The sequence below is a fragment of the Podarcis bocagei genome, assembly GCF_964188305.1.
Source record: "Podarcis bocagei genome assembly, chromosome: 1".
In the NCBI taxonomy this organism is placed as follows: domain Eukaryota; kingdom Metazoa; phylum Chordata; class Lepidosauria; order Squamata; family Lacertidae; genus Podarcis; species Podarcis bocagei.
Genome location: NC_138125.1, coordinates 24,025,828 through 24,048,855, shown reverse-complemented (window position 1 = coordinate 24,048,855; position 23,028 = coordinate 24,025,828). Strand labels below are relative to the sequence as shown.

The 23,028-nt window shown below is 40.6% G+C and overlaps 1 protein-coding gene and 1 long non-coding RNA gene across 2 annotated transcripts in view; both read right to left on the bottom strand.

The window, feature by feature from the left end:
• PPP4R3A (protein phosphatase 4 regulatory subunit 3A) overlaps positions 1 to 21,481 on the bottom strand; it is a 29,555-nt gene extending 8,074 nt beyond the window's left edge. Inside the window, exons 1-10 of the mRNA XM_081172981.1 lie at positions 20,527 to 21,481; positions 15,545 to 15,600; positions 13,880 to 13,978; positions 11,947 to 12,564; positions 8,191 to 8,268; positions 7,992 to 8,108; positions 7,224 to 7,340; positions 2,647 to 2,778; positions 2,443 to 2,545; positions 1,226 to 1,384 (exon numbers count right to left, since the gene is read on the bottom strand). Of these exons, the coding sequence (XP_081029107.1) occupies positions 1,226 to 1,384; positions 2,443 to 2,545; positions 2,647 to 2,778; positions 7,224 to 7,340; positions 7,992 to 8,108; positions 8,191 to 8,268; positions 11,947 to 12,564; positions 13,880 to 13,978; positions 15,545 to 15,600; positions 20,527 to 20,668 (1,621 nt within the window). The 5' untranslated portion in view covers positions 20,669 to 21,481. The remainder of the gene's footprint in view (positions 1 to 1,225; positions 1,385 to 2,442; positions 2,546 to 2,646; positions 2,779 to 7,223; positions 7,341 to 7,991; positions 8,109 to 8,190; positions 8,269 to 11,946; positions 12,565 to 13,879; positions 13,979 to 15,544; positions 15,601 to 20,526) is intronic.
• LOC308575894 lies at positions 3,569 to 7,216 on the bottom strand. Its single transcript, XR_014002963.1, has 2 exons — positions 4,789 to 7,216; positions 3,569 to 3,948 (listed from the first exon to the last, which is right to left on the bottom strand). It is a non-coding gene; the product is annotated as an uncharacterized lncRNA (long non-coding RNA).
• Positions 21,482 to 23,028: the final 1,547 nt, after the last annotated feature.

Below are 23,028 nucleotides of genomic sequence, written 5' to 3'. Positions count from 1 at the left end.
ATTCACCACACTTTTACACAGTAGTATGTGATGATGAAAAGGAAACAAGGACACTGAAGATCAGTCAGATGAGAATATACTGACAAAGGACTGCCACAGTATCATATAAAACTCTTTATGAAAAAGAGAAAAGTCACTATGTTACAGATAACACCATAAAACAGAGGTAGCCAGTCCTCTAGTTTGCTTATTATGGTAAGCCGAACTATGGCTTACCAGGACTGCACGAATGGGCTCCTGCAGAGGAGCTCACATCTACTCTGCTCTTCAGTCTTTAGCACAGCATATTGCAGCAGTTAAGCCAAGGTTTGGAAAAGTATGTTGTCTTGAAACCAGGATCATGGTTACGGTCTCTCTTCCTCAACCATAAACTGTGACCATAGGATAAACCTTGATTACAGGTAGTGGTTAAGGAGAAGAGACCTTAATCACAATCCTGGGTTTGAACACGCTAAGTTTGGTTTAGCTGCTGTGCTAGGACAGGAGAGTAGCAAAGCAGCTGTGAGCTCCTCTCCAAAAGCTAGCACACTTGTATAGTCTCTTAACTTGGCTAACCATGATGTGTGAACAAGGCCAATGTTCCACTTGTTTTGGACTATCACCTCTGACCATTGGCCGTGTTGACAGGAGCTGCAATCCAAAACAAATGGAAGCACCACAATGGCTGATCCTTCAGACAAAAAGTTCAGATGGTTTGGGTTGGTTGAGACATGCGGCAGCTCCACACAAATGACAATTTTGTCAGATGAATTTCAATTACTGCAACCTGATGACGTGACCAAGCTGCTTGAAGGGTTGTTCCCTCAACCCTGGTTGATGCTAAAAAAAATGACCGAAAGGCCTAGGGAGTGAATAATACTTCACTGCAATGGGGGAGACAGTTTATCCCCTTAAGAAGTTGTCGCTGGATCCAGAAATGTGTGACAACTATTGCCTGGTTGCCAATACCCCTTTTCTGGCAATATGCTTTACTAGGTAGTGGCAGGGCAGCTTCCTGATACTTAATTATATTCATCTCTTCACCTGGCCAGGCCTTCAGATCTTTTTTATGTTGTTTCCACAACTGATTTACTTAACAGTCTATTAGTATGCTTTTTGTATTGATACTCCTTGGATCTGATTAATTAGTTTCTGGGATTTTAAGTATGGCTCTTATTAGCTGTCTGTGATTATGCGTTTTACATGACTATTTGTAAATCCCCATGATTTTTATGAAAATACTTACATAGTGCCAAGAAGGCATGCATTGAAGACATCAGAACTAGCACTCTTCGAAGGATATCCTTATTTATAATGTAGTTCTTTATATGGTATGTATGATGTTCCACACAGAAAGTTAGTAACTCTAATATCAAGGCCAATAGCTGGGCTGTCTGAAAGTCATCTAAAACAAAACAGACAACATAAAAATCACATAAAAATAAACAATTATTTTATTTTATTTTTGATACATAAAACAACTCACAATTTATTTTCTGCAACATAAACAAAAACAGAAATAAGATTGGGCTTATTTAATTTTCTGTTCCACTTGTTTGGCATATAAAGCAAAACATACTAATTGATTCCAGCACCATAGACAAATCACTACATAGTAGACATTATTCCACCGCCTTGATATCTTTTAGTTTTTTATTAGTGTAAAAGCTGCAGGTTCAATTTTGATGCATTTTATGAGATGTTCAAGAACAATCCATCCCATTTGCACACACGGAGGACAGCAAGACACACACAGTCTAAGTGCCTTCTATCCAGGCATGCAGTGATCTACTTCCTGCTCTTAAACTCAAACCACATTTGCTGGGAGCACATGAAGGTGCTGGATGACTGCAAAGGATGGGGCTATGCACAAAGGTATAGGGATGATTCTTAGTGACTGGGCCAAGACTAAGCTCAGATCTCTATTACAATCATACCTCGGGTTGAATGTGCTTCAGGTTGAGCGCTTTCGGGTTGCGCTCCGCGGCAACCCAGAAGTAATGGAATGCATTACTTCCGGGTTTCACCGCTCGCGCAGACGCAGATGCTCAAAATGACGTCACGCGCATGTGTGGAAGCAGCAAAACACGACCCACGCACGATCGCGTCTTGGGATCCCGTTCGCATCCCAAGGTACCACTGTACATGAATTTTCACTATTATGGGAAGCTCTGAAGTGCTACACCTGGAAGACCTGCTTGATGAAAATAAAAACTGTCCTTCCCCCCAGCTGTAATTGATCTGGATTTTATAAGGATGAAACAGGGCAATGTGCCTCGCCACTCCTTCTGAAACAGCAGCCCTCCGTCCACACATACCCTGTCATTTTGCTGGTTACGAAATTTATTTAGATTATTTGCATAATTCAGTTTATTATTTGTATAATGCTTTTAAAGAAAAACACTCTTGCCAAAGCATTTTAATAGGGAAAATGATGCCTCAAGAAAAGATTTCTTGCCTCACCTTTGCTAGGCTTTTCCTCTGTAGTATTGGCCAGTAGTGGTGCAGTGAGGACATGCATACAATGTTTGTAAAAGAACCCCAAGAATTCAGTTTTTTCTGTTTTCTGCAGAAAAAAATAAATAAATTTATACCTAATGCACATAATACAAAGTGCCTTAATAACTTGGGGGCATATATTATGACTGCACATAAATACTTGCTTACATTGGCAGTAGCTAGCATATTTTCTGGATCCACCAACGTACGCAATAGACCCATCAGTTGGACTGCTCCTCCAAGTTCAGGATCTGTATCACAAATCATGTGTTCTATGATGAGGTTAATGAGTAAAATATCCTGGTTTAAAAAATAAAATTAAATAATGAACTGGTTAGTAACAACTAAGATGCAAAATAAGACACACCAGGAGGCAATTCTAGACAAAAGCCTGGATCTAAGCAGGAACTGTGGGTGGGTGTTTTCATAATAGCAGCCACTCATGCTGTTTCTGGAAGTGAAGAAAATTTCAAAAAACATGGGATCATCTGCAACCCCACAGGATAGATACACATCCTTGGGCCTACCTGAAGCAGCTATGCAGATGCTAGCCAAGTACTCTAACATATAAATGTACTTTCCAAATTCCAATAGATGCATCACTACCATGTGAGGAGTAGGGAACTGACAGACTGCTGCCTACTCATGAAGAAGCAAGTGAGGCTGTACTGCATCAAGTTTCTCTGCATTTTCTCCAAGAATCCAACCCAGAAAAAGGCAGAGATATTCTACATCATCCTGTAGCTGAGCACAAAATAGGAGGATGTTCTTAATAGGAGCATCACTGGCCTGGCATGAAGTCTCCTCGCCTTCTCCCATTCAAAGAATAGAGAGGACAAGGTTCCCAGCAACAGCTGCAATAATTTCTCTCCAGCACTTGCTCTGTGAGGGAGGCAAGAGGGACATGCACATGGAGAAAATCAAACCACTCAGTGCCACTAAAGACGGTCCACAGTCGCTGAACAACTGCAGAACCAAAATCATGTTCAGAAGCTCTATTAAACATACAGAAAACCAAGTAAGTGGGGAGAGACTGATTCCCCCCCCCTTCATATTTTGGTCTCTTTTTAAAAGGTAAAGTATTAGCTACAATATTTATTGCAAGTTTTAACACAGAAAAGGGTCTGGGTCTAGAGAGGCACTATGGAGCTTTACTGCCACCTTTCCTCCCAGGTACAGTCGCACAGTGGCCCTTAAAAACAGGTGTGCAAAAGGTCCCGGGACCTCTTCTGGATCAGCAAGGGATGAGTTGGGGAAGCTGCAACAGGAGGGGGAAACTGGTGGAATTCTGGGGACCACCTTGTGTGAGCAAATGGAAGTTTCCACCCACACAAAACACCTTTACATCTAACCCAACAGAGTAGGACCTACGGCTAAAAGTTGACTTATATAAAAATGATTGCTTTCATGTAACTATGTATTTGGTCCTAAACCTTTGCCTTGGTTGTACAGTATGCAGTACAGTGGTGCCTCGCAAGATGAAATTAATTCGTTCCGCGAGTTTTTTCGTCTAGCAAATTTTTCGTCTTGCGAAGCACGAAATCCCAAATCCCATAGGAATGCATTGAAATTCAATTAATGCGTTCCTATGGTCAAAAAAAGTCCAAACAAAGCCAAATTTGGTACAACAAGAGTTTATTAAGTGCTCTTTAAAGTCACACATACTGTAAAGAGCATTTCAAAAATTGAAGGAACAATAAATTAAGTTTCTAAACATGACAGAAAAACTTTTTAAAAAAACAAACATGGCCCAATGGTCACAGAAAATAAAAAAAAACAAAAAAAAACACACACAAGCTCCCAGATTCTTGCAAACCCCTCCTCAACTGTTCCCCCAGCCACCCACCACAGAAATTCAAACCCAGAATTTTTTTTAAAAAAACAGCAGAGTGGCCCAATGGTCACAGAAAATCATAAAAATTCAAAAAAAAAAAAAACACCACACAAGCTCCCAGATTCTTGCAAACCCCTCCCCAACACCAAGTCCTTGAATTCCAAACACCCCAACCCAAAATCCAACCCCCCCAAAAAAAGTTTTAAAAGTTTAAAAGAAGTTTTGGAAAAGCTTCAAAAATCACCAAAAACCTCAAAAAAGGCTACCACACTGCATTCTATGAGTTGCTCCTCGAAGTCAAGTCGCAACTGTATTAAAGGTGTTAAGAAAAAGGAAACAAACTTGCAAGACGTTTTCGTTTTTCGTCTTGCGAAGCAAGCCCATAGGGAAATTTGTCTTGCGAAGCAACTCAAAAACGGAAAACTCTTTCGTCTAGCGAGTTTTCCGTCTTGCGGGGCACCACTGTATCATTGAACGTTATGGGGAGATCCTTGAACGTACACTATGCTACAGCTATTTATGATGGTATGGCATAATCACTAGCTACTAAATGCTCTTTACTACATGCTATAAGAAAATTGCATCCTATTTATAGAAACACTCAATTGCTACTGCTGTTTTAAAAATGTGTTCTGGGGTCTAACATACTATATATCAATCTCTCAATTCAGCTGATTATCACTTTAGAGATTTTATTGAATGGTTGTTTTTTTTAAAAAAAGAGCAAAACAATTCAGCATAAAAACTTGTATTAAACGTATTCAAAAATTTAATACATTAATGGAAAAGCAAAACTATATCATCCAAAGAAATACTGTTATCAAAAATAATCATGTATATGACTTGTGCATAGTTATATTCACAGATTTGTAGCTGCTTCATGGTATCATTTTCAGGGGGTTTTTTTTTCTCCACACAAGTTTTACTTAGAGACGCACTTAAGAGTGATTTCTCTACAGTGGTTTCTGTATCCAAATAAAGGCTATCAGTGTAAAGTGTGAATCAGTCCTCAGACATTGGCCCAGTAGGGACAAAACTCTGGTTTACTTTCCCCCCACTCTCAGTTCTCTGAAGTGAATCTCCCTTCCCTTGCTGGCTTTAACCATATTTTAAAACAGCCTCTGTATATCATCATTTGCATGGTCACCACAGACAACAAGAAATTATATACAGGTATGTGTACTGTGGCAGCTAGAGGAGAGACTCTGTTCCTCCTCCTATTTCTAAACAGTGCATGCAGTAGAGCACCAAGCACAGAAACAGAGGATTCTCCTCTCTTCTTCCAGCAGCCCTCTGAACTTGTATGAAGAATGAGGTTTTACTACTTTTTAGTTATTTATAAAATATTAATATATCACTATGTCATAGAATATATACCAGAGCAGTTTACAACAATAAAACATAAAAACCATACAATAAAACCATTAAAATGTTAAAAACATATCAATTAACCCTTGTGGAAGGATGTACAGCAGTACCTCGGCGGTCAAACATAATCCGTTCCAGAAAACCGTTCGACTTCCAAAATGTTTGACAACCAAAGCACAAAGGGTGGTTGGCAAAGTCAATGGAGAAAAAAGAAAAAAATGTAGCGGAAATCGTTTGACTTCCGAGGCATGTTTGAAAATAGAAGCAATTACTTCCAGGTTTTCAGCGTTCAGGTTCCGAAGGGTTCGGCTTCCGAGACGCTCGGAAACCAAGGTACCACTGTATTATTGATTGCCTGTACAGGCCTGGCAGAATAGTTTTCAGCAGTCGTTTAAAAGTTGGCACAGAAAGTGCCTGTCAAATCTCTAATGGCAGGGTATTCAAAGGACTGGTCTGAAGACACTAAGGACTCAGTTTCTCATCGTTGTCAAATGTGCCTCACCAACTTGGGGAACAACCAACGACATGCCTGCAGATGATCTCAGCAATTGGGCTGGGATATAAGGAGTTCAAGAGATTCCTGAGGTACACCGGAACTAACTTGTTCAGGACTTTGTAAATTAGTACAAGAACTTTGAACCTTGGCAGCCAGTGCAGTAATTTTAACAATGCTGTCACATGTTCTCCACAAGAAGCTCCCAGAAGCAGTCTAGCTGCAGCATGATGTACCATCTGGAGCTTCCAAACCAAAGAAAGGTAGGGCAGAGGAGGAACCAGGGTGCGCAGTTCCTCCTCTGCCAGATTCTCTTTTTTTGGGGGGGCAGAAATGTTTACAAGACAATTTAATACCTGTATCAATGCTAACCATGGTTAATGGCAACTAGCATTTCCAAATAAACCTGGGGTTATAAGACAGGACTTGCAAATAAAGGTTTAGAGGAAATTTGCTTAGTATCATTATTACCATATTTACCACAAAAAAACTGGGAAAACTTATTGACTCGAGTATAAGCCGGTTCACCACACCACAAACCTTGTGGTGGCGGCAGTGGTGGAGGAAGAACAAGCAGCCCAAAAGGGCTGCTTTCGCGGTGCTTGTTCCTCCGCCACAAACAGTGGCAAAGGCGGAAGAGGAAGCAGCAGCCCAAAAGGACCCTCACTCGAATATATGCCAAGGGGGGCTTTTTCAGCATAAAAAATGTGCTGAAAAAGTCGGCTTATACTGGAGTATATATGGCAATTAGTGCCAATGCAGAGGTAACTCTGAACCATGGTAAAAGCTGACATGGCAAGCAAGAGGGATATTTGGGCTCAAGAGGCAAAAGGAAGAGACTACAAACTTCCAAGACTGGCTCCTAATGTGCAAACTGTGGTTTGCAGAAGCCAGTAACATATCTGTGAGAAAACTGCCTGAGTTTATACAATTACACATCAGTAAAAGAATACTGAAGCATCTATCAAAGCTTCAGTTGTTGAAATACTTCATTGTCATGCTTTACTAATGGAAATGTAATTTTGAAAACGGTAAGAGCCACCTACTTACATCATCATTCTGTTGAGCTTCCTGCATGACAAATTCTCGTACCATAGACGGGTTATATTCAACCAAATATGAGAATATATCAGTAGCTGCACTTCGCACTTGTGCATCATCCATACCCTGCAGTCAAAAAGCAAATTATGTAACTATAGTAGAAAGGTAGTCTAAAACTTATTTTCATTGTTTTAATTAGCTCACTTTTGAGACAAAATGCCTTACTAAAGAAGTCTATTTTATAATATTCTTTGCCCCCAAGGAAGGTTGAAACCAAAACCTCTTGCACATTTTGTGTATCTGATTAAACCGCCCAGTACGGTTTTTGATGCTTTGCCTATGCTTTGGTGCTGCCCTCTTCCATTCCCCTACCTGGAGTATGACAGGACAGGATATATATAAAACTATATGGTTTTTATAGATAATGTAGTATCCCAAAATGGTACAAAAAAAAGTTGCAAACATTTAATTGCCGGACTATGGGCAGAATTCAGCTAATGAGTCTCATCAGTGGAAGCCCATACAAAGATTTGCGCTTGTGCAGTGGACCCCCCTGCCCCCCAGCCAAAAAACAAACAAAAAACACAAAAAACCCCCACAGCTCAGATGAGTCAGTAGAACCACCACCACAACACGCAGAAGGGGGATTGCTTCTTCTGGCAATGCCAAATGCTTGCCCTGATGGAATGACTGACACAGTGCTACATGTACTTCTTATTCAAAAAATGCCCCAATGAAAAGAACATACAAGTTTAGAAGTAAGCTTTGCAAACTTACTAGGATGACTTCTAGTGCTGGAAGAATGCCCATATTAGACAATGTTTTGAAAAAAGCATCTCTGTTTTGAGGTTGTAATGTTTGAGAAAATGCACAAAACTCTTTAAGAAAGTTTACCTGAAACACAGAAAACAATACTTTATTCACCAAGAAACAGAATGCAGCAATTGCCTCACTAAGCTCATTTCAAAGCACTTACCAATTCTTGTCTTTTCTCCTCATCTGTAGCTTCATCTGTAAGTTGTGCAAACAGGTCTGTCAAAAACTTTTCATCTTCCTATAATATATCAATGTTATGTTTAGAAATACACATTGACACTAAAGGTCTATAATATATTCTCCAACCAAACACACCAGTTACAAATCAGATCATTTGAAGGGACAAAGCTATGCCTCACTGGTACACGTTGTCTTTAACAATAATATAAAGCAAAACTTGATTTAAGGGGCAAACTCCCACTGACTTCAGATGCAATGTTTCATTCACCTAATTACTTGTGCAAAATGTAAAAAAGAATTGTCTTGATGGTGGAAATCAAATATTCACATTGTCTACAGAAAATGACAGAATATTTCCCATCTAATACCACATTTTTCCTAGCCTTTGCAAGTGAGCTTACACAGCCTGAGTCAAGTCAAAGCCCCCCCAAAATGACTCCATACATTTAATCATTTCATATTTACACAAGCCTGCTAACAAACTGTACACCACTTGCACATAAACTTATGTAATAGGAAGTTGTATCACACTTCTTCTCCTCGCATCTTTGTTAATATGTTGTGTTTCTAACTGGACAGGTACAACTTAAGAGGCAATGCACAAAGGGCAAGGTAGGCACAGTAGACATAAGTAGAATTTTGCTCTTCTGATAAACACACGTTCTAAGCAGTTTCAGGTACATGTGAATAAGCCATTACTGCACCAATCTCTTGTAGGAAATGAATGTGTATGACAATATAAAAAAATTCCTCTCCATCCCCCAAGTAATCAGATTATAAAGCCTTTGTAGGTATTAGTTAGCCCATCCACGTCACCTGGACACTAAAAGTCATACTTCATGGAACAAGTGTGCTTTTTTTACATAGAAATAGTTGCTAAATATTAATAAACTGTTTACTATTAGATTCTAATGGATTATTGAATATTGCTTTATTTGATATAGGTTGTTTATTTTAAAGTTATTGTGACTTTTTATATTGGATCAGATTGTTACTATTAATGTTTGATGTTTTATTGTGTTTTTGTATGTGTTGGAGGCCGCCCAGCATGGCTGGGGCAGCCCAGCCAGATGAGCAGGGTACAAATTAAATATAAAAATAACAACAACAGCAGCAGCAGTAGCAACAACAACAACAACAACAACAAAAAGTAGGTGAAATAGCCGTAAGACCTAACAATCAAGCACGGCCAGCTATCCTGTCCACTGGGACAAAACTTTAAAAGTGACAAGGTTCAACTATAGTAGTTTGTTAAGTGTATATCTCACCACTGATAAATGTTAACAATCACACACTGCACTCTATGTAAATACACATTATATGTGTTTGAAACAAAGTCTAGGTTGCAAGCTCTGTATTAACCGACACAACAATTGTACCATATGTGATTCCCAGTTTATCCTCATGATTTTTAACTATTTATTTTTGGTTAACAAAGGTTAGTGTTAAATTAATGAACATAAGTTGATTTCAACAGGTCTACCAAGTAAAACTTAGTTGAATACCACCCATAGCTCTTGGATTTAACATTCGATGATCAATTAATGAAAAGGTGTTTACAACATTCACTTTTTCCAAGCAAAGAACATCCCCTCTCCCCTGCCACGAACAGGTAGCAATTTATGTTGTGATTATGCCCTGCGATCTAGGGGTATAGGGCAGTTAGTTAGTTAGTTAAATAAATAAGGCTTCATATACCTCTAGCCCATTCCCAAGGCTAGATGTATATCAATATTTTAAAAATGTACCTATGAAAAGCATACTTAAAATTTATTACTACTCAGAAGCTTAGCTCTGATCATCAAAAGCCAGCTCCCAAATAGTACAGGATTAGGAGTGTTTCATGTGCACCAGGTGGTTATGATAAAAAATATGATTATCAGTTAATTGGGTTGGATTCAGAGTTTCCCTTCTGTGTAGGCTCCCATGACTGAGATTGAATGGAGAGTCTCCATTTAAGAAAGTGGGAGGCGATTCCCTTTCCACGCCCAGGTCGCTACCCATGCTCTTCTGCAGGGTCCTCAACCCCCTGGAACAGTTTTCAGGGAGGCTGCAGGGTGAAAAAGCAACCAGCAACAATCACGTCTTCCACTACCTAAAGCAGGAGCATCCTACAAACAGTGCTCTCTTCTACTCTTCTTTTTCTGTTCGCAAAAGTTAAAACATTTCTTCCAAACCTCTCTACTTCTGTAGAACAGCTATACTTAGCATCTTAATGTTTTCACAATAAAAGCTGCCTTCTATATTTACCTTTGCATACTTCCACTTGAAATGAGCACACAAAATTTGTACTATTTCAAATGCAGTCTTACTGACTCCCGAGTTGTACGATGCATAAGCGTTAATGTTCCTGTTAATATAGTCAAAATTGTCCAAATCTGGCCCCTTTGCACCACAGTATCACATACTGATATTTAAAGTTATATTAGCAACTCTTTAAAAAGTTCAGTTTGTTATGCACTATAGCCGTAGCATTTTAACTCTTCTTTCTCATGCATAAAACTTTACATCAGGCCTTAAACTGCATTTTATTACCTGAAATATTCTTTGGAATATTTGCTAATTTCAGTAAATATGATTAGCTCATTAACTCCAACTTTACCCAAGCTAATAATAAAAAAGCAACAGAACCACAGAATCACTGAGTTTTTCACACAAGAGCAAAATTACCATATGGTAGTGCCTTGTAATCCAGTATTAAGAGACTCTAATGTTCATGGGGTACAGCTTTTAACTCTTAAATATTCACATGTGGCATCCATTCATTTTACCCATTAGGTGTACTCTCCCCGTCCCCCAATTACAGTGCCCTTTGCAAACCCCAAAAACTCAAAACCTAAAGTATTCAAAGCATACACAATGCTTCCCCCCCCCAACCCCAACCCTCACAATAGATCAGAAATTTTCTAACTTGGCACTGACCAACAAAGAAGTACCGTATGATGTAATTTCTGATGTGTAATTTGTGTAATTACCAATAACACCTGACTTTGCTACATACTACAGCAGTTTCGGCGCTATGAAACTGTATCTATTAAAAGTTACAATTCATTTTAAAACCGAAATTGTTTCCCTTCAGCTTCTTGGGCCTCTGCAGTTCTCAACATCCCCTGAAACCATATAATTAACAAACACCAAGGCTCTGCAAAAAACAAAAAAAGTTTGGATTCGTTTTGGTTTGTGGGCATGCAATGTTTTGTTTCATTCCTACTTTTTAGGGTTCCTTTATTTTGTAAACAAAGATTTACTTTACTGTATTACCCATTGGGAAAAATCACAATGCATTTGTATCTTAACATATTCAAACAGAACTGAATCAAATTTGCAGGAATGGGAGCCCCTTCAAAGAGGATGGATTCTGTCACTTTTCAGACAACTAGGTCATAGCAGGTTTGTGCTAGTTTCTGTTTCCTTTCACTGGCCTTTTAGTGCTAAGTATTTGCATGATATTCACAGGGAATGCAGAGGTGCAATTTGATAAGTTACCGGCAAAATTTTACATCACTATGTTCAAGAGTTTAGAAGTTACCCAAAATTCTTTAAAAACCCAGTATTTGAGTTTTTAATTAAACCAATTAACAGGAGCCAAACTGTAAGACCCAGCATCCCAGACTGCATCTTCCAGGTACAGGAATTGCCCCAGGTTTGCCATCAGGCTCCAAACAAGGAAATCTAGATAGAAACAACATTCAATCTGCACAACATCCAAGATTAAAGAAAACAATTCCTGACTTACCTGTAACATACCAACTATTTCTACTTTATTAAAAAAGATGAATGAATGAAGAGTTGATAACATGTTTTCCTCAAACACCGAAGGAGTAGGTAGAACCATATCTTGAATATACTGTACTCTGTATGTCTGATGTATTTTTTGTTTCAATTCTGGATCAGATATTGGAATAACTTCTTTAAATTTTGCAGTTTTTGTCAGAAATTCCCTGTGTTTCCGTGACTGTGATAAAGAAGGATCATATTCTAGGCATCCAATTACATCCATTATACATTCTTCAGAAAACATTACTTCAAAAAGTGCAGTTCTATTCAAAAGGAAGATTCCCTTAATAATTTCATACAAATGGTGTAGTCCTTCAATGTTTTCCAAGTCCTCACACACATGAAAAATTTCTAAGAGCTTTTTAATGTAGCCCTCATTTTCCAGTGCTAGAGCAAGTTTTTCTCGCCGCAATGGAGAAGGCAGCGAAGACGCCACAAGTTCTGCAATTTCCTCTAGTCGACTTAATTCACAAGATGGCAACTCTAGACCTGGGGATGACATATCATCAAAGCGTTCCTCTTCAGATTCATCCACCAGATCCTGAGTAATGTCCACTGAAGGGTCTTTCCCTTGAACCTATTAAAGTGAGAGAAAACCAAAGGGGACCTCTTCAGCTTTCACAGCCAGATGCCTACAGCTATATACAGAGATGCAGACAATCCAAGCACTATTACCATAAATTTATCTTAAACAATATTGCAGAGAAAAGGGAACTGTACCCAATCCAGTGGAAATGGGTAAAACCAAATATTAAACCTTGAATATCAGGTATTGAAAAAAATATACACGAACCAACCGGGTGGGTGAAAGTTCTAGTTACAGAAAAGTCCACACCATGGCAGCTAAGCATCACAATGCAAGCAGCACCAGGTTTGTCTTCAGATATTGTTATCTTAGACTAAAAACCGAAGTGAGCTTTTTTGCTTCACAATACTAAGTTCAGCCTCTAACCAACACTATAGAATGAGCCTGAATATTTTAGAAGACTGCTCCTACCTAGCTAACGCTTGCCTACTAATATTTGGTTTTTCTATTTGAATGTATTAGCACCAACTTTTATAAACCACCCAAGAATCTCTCTTGATGAAGGGCAGCACATTAAAATAAAATGCAAACAGTACCACCCTGGGCAACTGCCACCTAGTTATCCACACTCTGGTCAGGGCTACTGTTACAAATTAAACTGGGCCATCTTGCCAATCCTGCGCTCCATACTTATGTACAAATATTTTTGCTACTCCAAATTAACTGTATGGGTAGAATTCAACTCAAGCTCCTTTGGGAGGAAGGGTAGGACAGAAATTTAACAAATAAAAACAATGAAATGCTCTTGGGCTTGCAAAAGGACTTTTGATCAGCAGATGTCTCTACTAAAGGAAATGATAGTTTTCAGTTTTCCCCTTTTTCCACACAGGCTTTCAGAGCACCTTCCATGCTGTTTTGGAGGGTCCCCAAAACAAATCTCTGGAGATTACTTTTGGGGGCTGCAGAGGGAAAGGGGAACAGGCAAAAATCTCCTCTTCTATTAATGGTATTATCCACTTGATGAAAAACCCATCTGTTAAGTGCAAAGGCACCAACTTAATTCTACTTTTGCTATTGCTATCTTACTACCTTCCTAATGGCAAGGTTTACGGTAATTTATGATTTCCCAGTGTTCTACAACAGTGGAATATTTTTGTTTTCATATCTGCTGACAATCAGGAGTTGTAGGTATTTGGCCCTCTTGTTTAGTTAGCCCATTTGTTAGTTTGAATGGAAGTCTGAATATGCACTAAACACATTTCAGGTTTTAAATAATCTGGATGCTTCTGAAGGAAATGGTGAAGGAAATATTCACTTAATATTGCAAATGGAACAAATATTTAAATATTTGAGAGGGAAAACTTACCTGACATATTTTTTCCCATATTTCATCACATCCAGCTTTTTCTTGAAAGCTAAGTGCCAGATCATAGTTCTCTGCTTCAGACCACACAATCAGTGTGTCCTTTAAAAGTTAAGAGTTATGTTTAGTTAAGCTATATATAACATTACAGAACTTTTTCTAAAGATGAATTATTTGATCCAATAATGTCTGAGATAAAAAAGCAAAGTGTTTCACTTGCGTATTACTCTTAATACAACAAAAAACACAAACTAAAAATTCCCATATTGGATTGTCAGTGGATACCAAGCCAGTGCAAAGAAAGTCACATGCACGGCACGCTGGCAGTGTTTTTAGCATATGAGATACAGTTGCCACTGAGCAAACTAGGGCTGCTGGATCTAAAACATCATGTATATTTTGGCAAGTAGATGGATTTTATAGGGCAACACTGTGTTATGTCATGCTTTGCATGAAATCATGGTTGTCACATCTGCTACATTCTCATTTTGATTAAAAGCCAGCTTTCATAAAGAATATTTCTTATTCACTTTTTTATCACCAATAACCACACTCCCATCTGTATTGTATTTTAGACTCTCTTCATAAAACAATTAATCCATCTGATAATTATAGCAGCCTTTATGCAACCTTTTTACAATTTCCCAAAGGTTTTGAACTGCATGCACACAACATTTCAAATATACACAACATCAACTTTGGTAATGGCATTATTTGTTGTTTAATTTTCCACTCTTTTCCTATTATCTCAATTTGCTTTTCCCCCTACAGAATTACACTAAAAGGCTTCTGCAGAAATTTGTTTACTCGTTCATATGCTCTTTCCTGTTTTTTAATCAGTCACCAACCCATAAGATCACAGAGACTAATTAATGACTGCTACGTTCTTAATGAACTTTTCACAAGGCCCTTTGCTGCACGCTTTTTGAAAATCCACAAAATCTTTTTATTTACAGGACTCCCCTACATTGTCTACTAGTTGAGACTGCAATTGTAATCCTACTAGCCTGGCAACAAGCCCCACTGATTTCTATGGGACTTACTTCTGAGTATACATTATTCTGACTGCAGCCTTACTTGGGTAATCTGACTGAGAAGCATACAGTTCCTTGGATGCTACTTAAAAGACGGTGTTACATTGGTGATCTACTAGTAATTTGGTATGGATGGTCCTGCAATTTTACATAGGAGTTCCCTAAGAGCCCATTGGTGAATCACAATTTATCCAAGCAACTGGTTACTATTTGGTTTGTCAATCAGTCCAAAAATCTCCTGACACCTTTTTGGGTGCAGCTTTTTTATTGTGTTAGCTGATCTGTTAAGTTTAATGTGAAGTTCACTAGACTTCACTGTATTCATTACACTCAAGAGTACCTAACTCACAAGACTATTGTACAGAGGAATGATATAAGGAGTTCTGGAAAACTGCCATACATCAAAAGGTTCTATGGTAACTGAACTGTTAGATTAAGCTGGAGACACAAACAATTACCATGTTACTGTTACATTGTTGCCAGTGAAGCATCAACAAATACACTTCTGGGTCATAGCAGCAGTTCATAACCCAAGCCACGACAGCCTGAAAGCACCTTGAAATTGGCAGACCCAACTGTCATATTTCCACCAAACACTTCCTATGCTGGGAAAGATAGCTGACTAAATTGTTACCTGTTGCTTCTGGTAAGCAGTATTAGGATTGATTTTGGACTCCAGAAGAAGAGAACCTAAAAAGAAGGGGGAAAGTTTTATTTCCTCCCCTAGAAATAAAGTAGCATTTATATGATCTATACAAAGCAAACTGACAATAATCGTTCACCAGGTATACACAACTATTCCTGTGAAGAAATGGTTACTAATTCTGCAAACAGTTCTCTAAAGCAACCTTCGCCATCCTGGTGTCCTGCAGACCTTTTGAACCACAACTCCTATCAGTGCATACATCCAAAAAAATGAGAAGGACACCAGTTGGTGAAGGCCGTTCTAATGATTATCAAGCACTGAAATCCTGTAATATATAATTTTAATTAAAAGCAGTTAGTTAGTGTTATATTGATTTTTCTAAGACTCGACTGTGCAAAGCAAACTTTCCTAGGTTAATATCAAAACACACTTCCTCTCCCTCAAAGAAGGTTTCAAGGTATTAAAACCTTCTGGAAAGGAAACAAACATAAACCATACAAATCATGTCTTCTGTAAAACCTTTCAGGATGGGTAATAGAAAGGTTGCTATACTGTGAAAGAGTGGTAGCCAACTAGCCACCATTACAGAAATAATGCAAGGCTTGCTATTGCAACCTTCCTAAAAGGTCCTGCATATATTACACTCCACTTTTGTACTGGACTCTAGGGCTGGTAAGTATTTCAATTTTCTATAGGCTGAACAATTTCAAATTTCTAGGTGCCATTATCAAGCTTCCAGAATTTTTGTGATGAAATACAGACCCCCCCCCCAGCCCAGCTGAAGATGTTCTGGTCTAGTTAGAGGTATACAATGCGAACACAGAAATCCAAAAATCCAAATCAGTTCGCATGCAATGTGAAGCCAATCCATGGCTTAGTAAAAGCACTTTGCATCTGCACTTATGTGAGCTAAGTCATAGTTTGGGTTAGTGTATCATCAGAACACAGGCTCAGGATTTCTCTCACTCCAGAGAAACCAGAAGCTGTAACCACGTTTTGGTTTACATGTCAAACCATGGCTTTGCTCATAGCAGTGCAGCAGCAGCATCAGGATCAGAGGAAGAGCAAAGCAGTTGTGATTTATTCATCAGAAACCTGCATGTTCATGCATTGCAAAAAGCCATAGTTTGGCTTTTTATTATATATGAACCACATCAATAGCAGTAGGAGAAACAAACTGTTGCATTAAGGTTCTGTATTACCTGTAAGTACAGATCTATAACTAATCATGGCAATGGGTTAAAAGTAACGAATTCAAGCATTCAGCAACTAGGAAGAAGTAGTGTATGGCTGAAGCCAAAGGAAACATACTTCTGAGGACACATCTGAAGGGTAGAAAAAGTTTACAGTTCAAATACTGAGTTATTACTGCCGGGGGGGGGGGGGAGAAGCAGTACCATTAAATTGTAAAAGCAGCTGATGATTCAACACTTCTTAAATGCCTGAAATAGTTAAAAAAGAAAGATACAGTGCCTAGTTTTTGTTCTCTGCATAGACCAAGTCTCTTGTTTATCATCCCAGGAGAGTGCAGAGAACATTCTCTTAGAGTTAACTGACTGAACAAATGGAACAGGTACCTGAAAGTTACCTTTTAAACTCATCTCTTCCACAAATTTCAGTTAGCAGGAGTCTACTTTTCAGTTACTAAGTTAATGGTTAAATGATTAACACTATTACCAAATATATTGTGTTTAGTTGTGGCTGTTGCCTTAGTTCACTGAGATAACAGGTGTTCAATAAAATTGATTTAAGGGCATGGAAAGATTTCACCACGGAATAATATGGACTAATGTTAAAAACATGTTTGTCCTCTTCTTTTAACATAAGAAGCAGGGTGGGTTCAAAAACAGACAGGACATATGCTATTTGCCCAACAGTGTATAACTGCCACTAAATCTACCTCATATACTGTACAGTAGTTTAAGAGATTAGAGAGATATTTGCAATATTCACAGGTTACAATCCTATACCCACTTACATGGGAGTAAGTCCCAATGAACTCAGTAGACCTCTGTGTAGACATGTACAGAATTGCACAGGAAAATGACTATACAGTAAGTGGAAAAAGTGTCACAGTAAGTAAGCTGTTCTTATTTTTAATTTGTAAGCCACCTTGAGTCCTTGTCAATGTGGGGTATAAATAAATTAATAATAACAATAACAATAACAATAATAATAATAATAATAATAATAATAATAATAGTAAGGAAAATGCAATAAAAAATAGGCTTTCCTTTCATTCCAGTTTTATCATGCAGCCAAAAGTCTGTGTGTGCTGCAGAGGAGAAATGAGATATTTCTGGCTTCCCAGAGAATCAAGTTGCCCACATATGTTGGCCATTTTTGCTTAGAAGAAAGCCTTATCTGGGGTGTACATTTTAAACTCCCTTGACAATTTATCATTCAAGTCAATGTCAAAGCATATATACAAATATATATGCTACTTGCCTGATCTAGTATGGCTAGTACAATACTCCACTTACCCCTTCTCCACATTGCCTTATCTTGGCTCTCATCACTTTGCTAGCACTGGGGAAGACAACTGAGCATGATGAAATTCTATGCTGCTGAAATGTGCTTGACTATTTCAACCATGTGGCTTAAGCCATGTGCATGGTTTCCCCCCAAACATTCCTAATGGCAGTAGCTCCTGTGATGCAGTGTATATACCTGTTATGTGGGTGGTGGTGGTGGGGAGCTTTGTTAATACCACATGATTCGTATCCCAAGTACCAGGACCATCCCATTGCCTTTGTCACCAATTTGCCTGTCTGCAATCCCATTTGGAGAGACTACAACACTGTGGAATACTTACTGCTTTTTACTCCCTAGAGATGCAGATACTACAACCTATCTATCACTTTCTACCAGGTCCTATGTCTATAACGTTCTTATTCAAAGAATAAGTGTGGTGCACAGCAAGACACATAAAAATATCAATATGGCAACAGAAAATATAAAGCAAAGCTGAACAAGAAATTCTAGAAATAATTACAAAGCAATACATTGGGAGTGAGAAAGCTCTCTACTTAATCTCCAAGGTGCCTATTCCAGAATGCTGTGTAGGGGCAAAATTTGTGACATACCCCACCAAACTCAGCCCATCAGCCATGTATTGCTGCCTGCTAGTGGCATGGTAAGTTTCCTGTTTCTGCTGCTTGTCTAGAACAAAACAGCTCATCATCTGAGATGCAACTGGACTAGGTTCAGCTTGCAAATCATGAAGCATGACTTGTGTAAAACTTCCACAATATCTATATGTTTACATTTCATTGACATTATTTTACACACTGCCCCTACTATCTGCACGCTCACTATCTGAAAAGTCATGTCCCCATGAAAATAATTACGCCCAAACCTTGCTATACACTCCACAGATTCACTTATCTGATTGCTGATTGGCTACAGCCATTACAGGAAGAAACCATGGGGGCGGGAGGGGGGGGGAGAAAACAAATCCCACAGTTGAATTTCCATAGGAAATTATAGACTAGTTATGTGAATGCTTGCCTAACCAATGATTTCACAGAATGCATTGTGTTTGGTAAGCGGGATCCACGTGTATTTTAAAGTCTGAAAAGTTTAAAAGTAATATTAAGAAATAAAATAATTCCATTTTACTTCATTTCTAAAATTTGGAAAATGGACTTCCATACTAAGATAATTTGAGGCACACTTTTGATAAATCAACTAAGACTATTAAGTTCTAATCAGTCACAAAGATTCCCTGAGTTAACACGCAAACTTAGTGTAACTAATGACATGAGTCTACGGGTAGAATTCAACATTGTGCTAGTACAATGGTTCCATAAGTACAAGCATTTGCCCCAGAGCAGATTTGGGTGGCTTGGCGGGGGAGGGGGGTGCAGTCCCACTGCACTAGTGGGAGTCCTTGAATTAACCAGGTAAGTTGAATACAGCACTATCAATGGGGTTGAATTAACAGTAAATATGGAAAGGATAATGCTGCAAGACTGAAATATTATGCACAAACTTATCAGCAAGTCTCACTGCTCTCTTGTAAATCAGTTCCATTTATTTGTTAGGGGTTTCCCCCCACCTAGTCTACTTTCATTTTTACTTAGTTTCAAAAGAGGGAGAAGATGTTTTTCGGCACCAACCTAAAAGGGCCACTATCAAGTTAAAAACAAAACAAAAATAGGAAGGGAAAAAATGTGGTTAAAGATGAAATAGAACTTAAGATCGCTTGTATATATTGCAGCACACACTGGATTCACTCAACTTCCAAATTGCTATTAAGTGTTCCCCAACTGATTTGTACTTCTTTTGTTGGCCTTAAAACCTGAAGGAAAAAACATTTTATTTACTTTGAGCAGATACACAAGGCAGATCCTGAAGCTTAATTTATCATAAAGAAATTATTCATATGCTTTCACAAAGAATCTTGCCACAGCAATCATGTTAAAAAAGGTAAGTGTGTTTTTCAACTTATAATTTTGATAATCTATAGTTCATGGGTTTGACAAACATGAACTATAGATTCTCTCTAGAATGTAAGGTGATAATGGGTTTTTATGGAAAGCAGGAATTAGAAGTCAATATCATTCCACACACCTGCTGAGATAAGGATTATAGGACAGCATATACATTCATTAAAATTAATGCAATTTTTGTAATTATCTTCCATCCTAAGATTTTAGGAGCAAAATATGCTAATCAGTACTTAATTTTTATCTAGGCACAGTGGCTGAAGTCTATTGTTGCAAATATTCTACAGCAGAATATTGCAATAACTGTTATGTAGTTAACAACAGCACATTGTTGGGAATCATCTGTCATGATAGCCAACATATGTTGAATAATACTTACCTGGTTTCAGACTCCCATATACATCACCCAACACTTGAAATTCAGTTCCAAGATATGATTACCACCTCCCACCTTACTAACATGAACACAGGGATTAATACTTTTGGTGTGCACATGTTCACACATTCAGCCAAACTTACCATCGCTCTCTGCCCTGACTAGCAGGGACATGCCCTTCAGCCTTTCCACATAGCCAGAGGACACATGTCCAGTGCCTCGGTCGTCCCACTGTCTATCTTCATTCAGTGTATAAACCTTCACCCTTCTCCGGGTATCAGTCATCCTGCCTCTCGCCACACCACAGGGGACTACAATAGTTGACTGAGCTGATGTGTGTGGGGGGGGCTTTGCCCCCCTCAGTGAAGGGTAGCAGGAAAGAGAATAAAAAGTCTCAGACGGTGTCCCACAACAGTCCTCTTTATGGCAACTGCTAGCGTAGCTGCTGCATCACCCCTAAAAGGGGGCCAAAGCAAAAGTGGGGGGGGGGAGAGGAAAGGAGGTAAGGGAAGCAAGTCTTAGGGGAACACAGAACTTCTTCAGTGAAGAAGCAGCACTGCCTTGCAGGATGCGAGATAACAGGAAGTAGCAATGGCAGAGTTGAGAGGGGGAAACAGAAGGACGCGGAGGGTCTTAAAAAAAAGGTGTGAAAAGGGTCCCGAATTACAAAGGTGACTAAAAGCGTAGAAATTAACCGGGTGTGCCAATAAGGCAGGCTGGCATGAAGAAGTGGAGGAGCGGGGCGCAGATCGGAGGCGTAAGTGACAGAGCAGCGGGAGGAGAAAGAAAGCGGGCGGATCAGTGGTGACAGGAAAGGTAAGCGGGGGGATTAGCTAGTCGCAACCGACAGGCCGCCCCCAATAAAAAAAACAAACCGAAAAGTGCCACGGGAGCGGCGGGAAGGGAAACCCGTAAGGATAGATCGGGAGACGTCTTTAGGGGGGAGCGGAAGGCGAAGCGGGGGGGAAACAACGGGCAAAGCGGACCGGTTCGTCCTCTGCCCGGCTCTATTGTGCGCGGAGCTCCCAGGCCCGAAGCCCCTTCTTTCGGCCGGACTAGGGGACCGAGACGGAGCCGCCCCTTCTTCGCAGAGGAGGCCGCGGCCTAAGCCGGCGGCGGCGGCGGCGGCGGGGGGACGGTGCTGCTGCTGCCTCGCTGCTTGCCTCGCTGGGCGTGGGCGGGGAGAGGAAGCGGGGCCGGGCGGGCCGGGGGCGCGCAGGCGGCCTCACGGCCCGGTCTCCCCCATCAGCTCCCCTCACGAGCAGCGGCGACTCAACTCCCAGCCCGACTCCTCCGCCGCCATGTTCTTCCTGCTCCCGCTCCCGCCGCCGGTGCCGAGTCCCGGGCTCGAGCCTCGTCGCCCGCGGCGCTCCTCCTGCTCCTTCCCACGCAGCGGGCCGAGGCGCGGGGCCCTTTCGTGGGCGGGCTGGGTGGCTGAGGCGCTGGCCGTTCGTGTCCTTCTGTCTCAAGGCTCAGTCACGGCGCGGCCGCCATCTTGGTTTCACCTCTTCGCTGCGCGCGCGGGGTCTCCGAGCGAAAGGCAGCACGGGCCGGCCGCGAACATTTAAAGGGCCAGCAGCCTGGCAGAGGCTCCGCTCGGGATGGTGGCTCAACCTTAAGGCGCGCTTCTTCGCACTTTGCACTCCCCTTCCTCCGAGGAGAAGCGCAGGAAACTCTCCCGGAGGGAAAACAACACGTTTTGTTCCGCGTAGGAAAAGCCGCGTCTGAAGCAGCCTGTAGAGAAGCGAGTTCCGTGAAGGTGGCCCGATTCACACGTGACATTCAGGAGGGCGAACTTAGCCCGGGGCTGTGAGTGCCTTGTAGCGTGCACCGAAATTTGTGGGTGCCTGGTCCCTTCATGGGGGATTTTTGTGGGTGCTCGAGCACCCCGGGCCCCAGCGAGTTGGCAGCTCTGGTGACATTCATGGTATAACAAGGAGTTTGTCGTGCCAAAGAAGACCTGTGTAGGCGAGGGGAGAAATCACAGCTGGGTCTCTCTGCCACCTGCACGTGTTCTGGGGATCCATTGCCAGTTCCAGTGATAACTCCCCTCCCCCCAAAGAGAGCCTGTGGCAACCGCGCGCGCACTTCCGTACAGATGCGCTCTGGGCATCCCGCTGGAACTGCGCCTGGAAGCGGCAACTTGCGCGGCCGCCTCCACGAGTTCAACAGCTGGTGTTCGATTTCACCCCACTGCGCACAGCCCCAGGGCATGCTAGCTGATATCCCGGGATAAATCAAAAGTGCCAGACACAAGAGGTTAAAAGGATTACCTCGGGCGCTCCCAACATTTAGCGCACAAGTGGAATAAACAGCTCTGCTGACTTGCAGGTAAGTGCACACTGCTGCAGACCTGGGAGGCTGTGAAGCTCACTGGGTGACCTCCGGTCTAGCAGCCTAACACACCTCACAGGGTTTAGAGGTTAAAAATGAGGTGGGGGGCAGAGCCTTGAGGTCCTTGCAGGAAGGTGGAATATGAATGTAATAAAAATAATAGTTGTCTCTCCCCTGCTTACAATTACATATTCAAAACAAAAGTCAGTGGCGCTCAGAGAAACCTCTGCAAAAGTAGCACATCCTGTATACAACACTAACAAGTTCTTCATAGTTTTGCTGAGCAGAAGTCAAAAAGGCCAGCCTTGAAC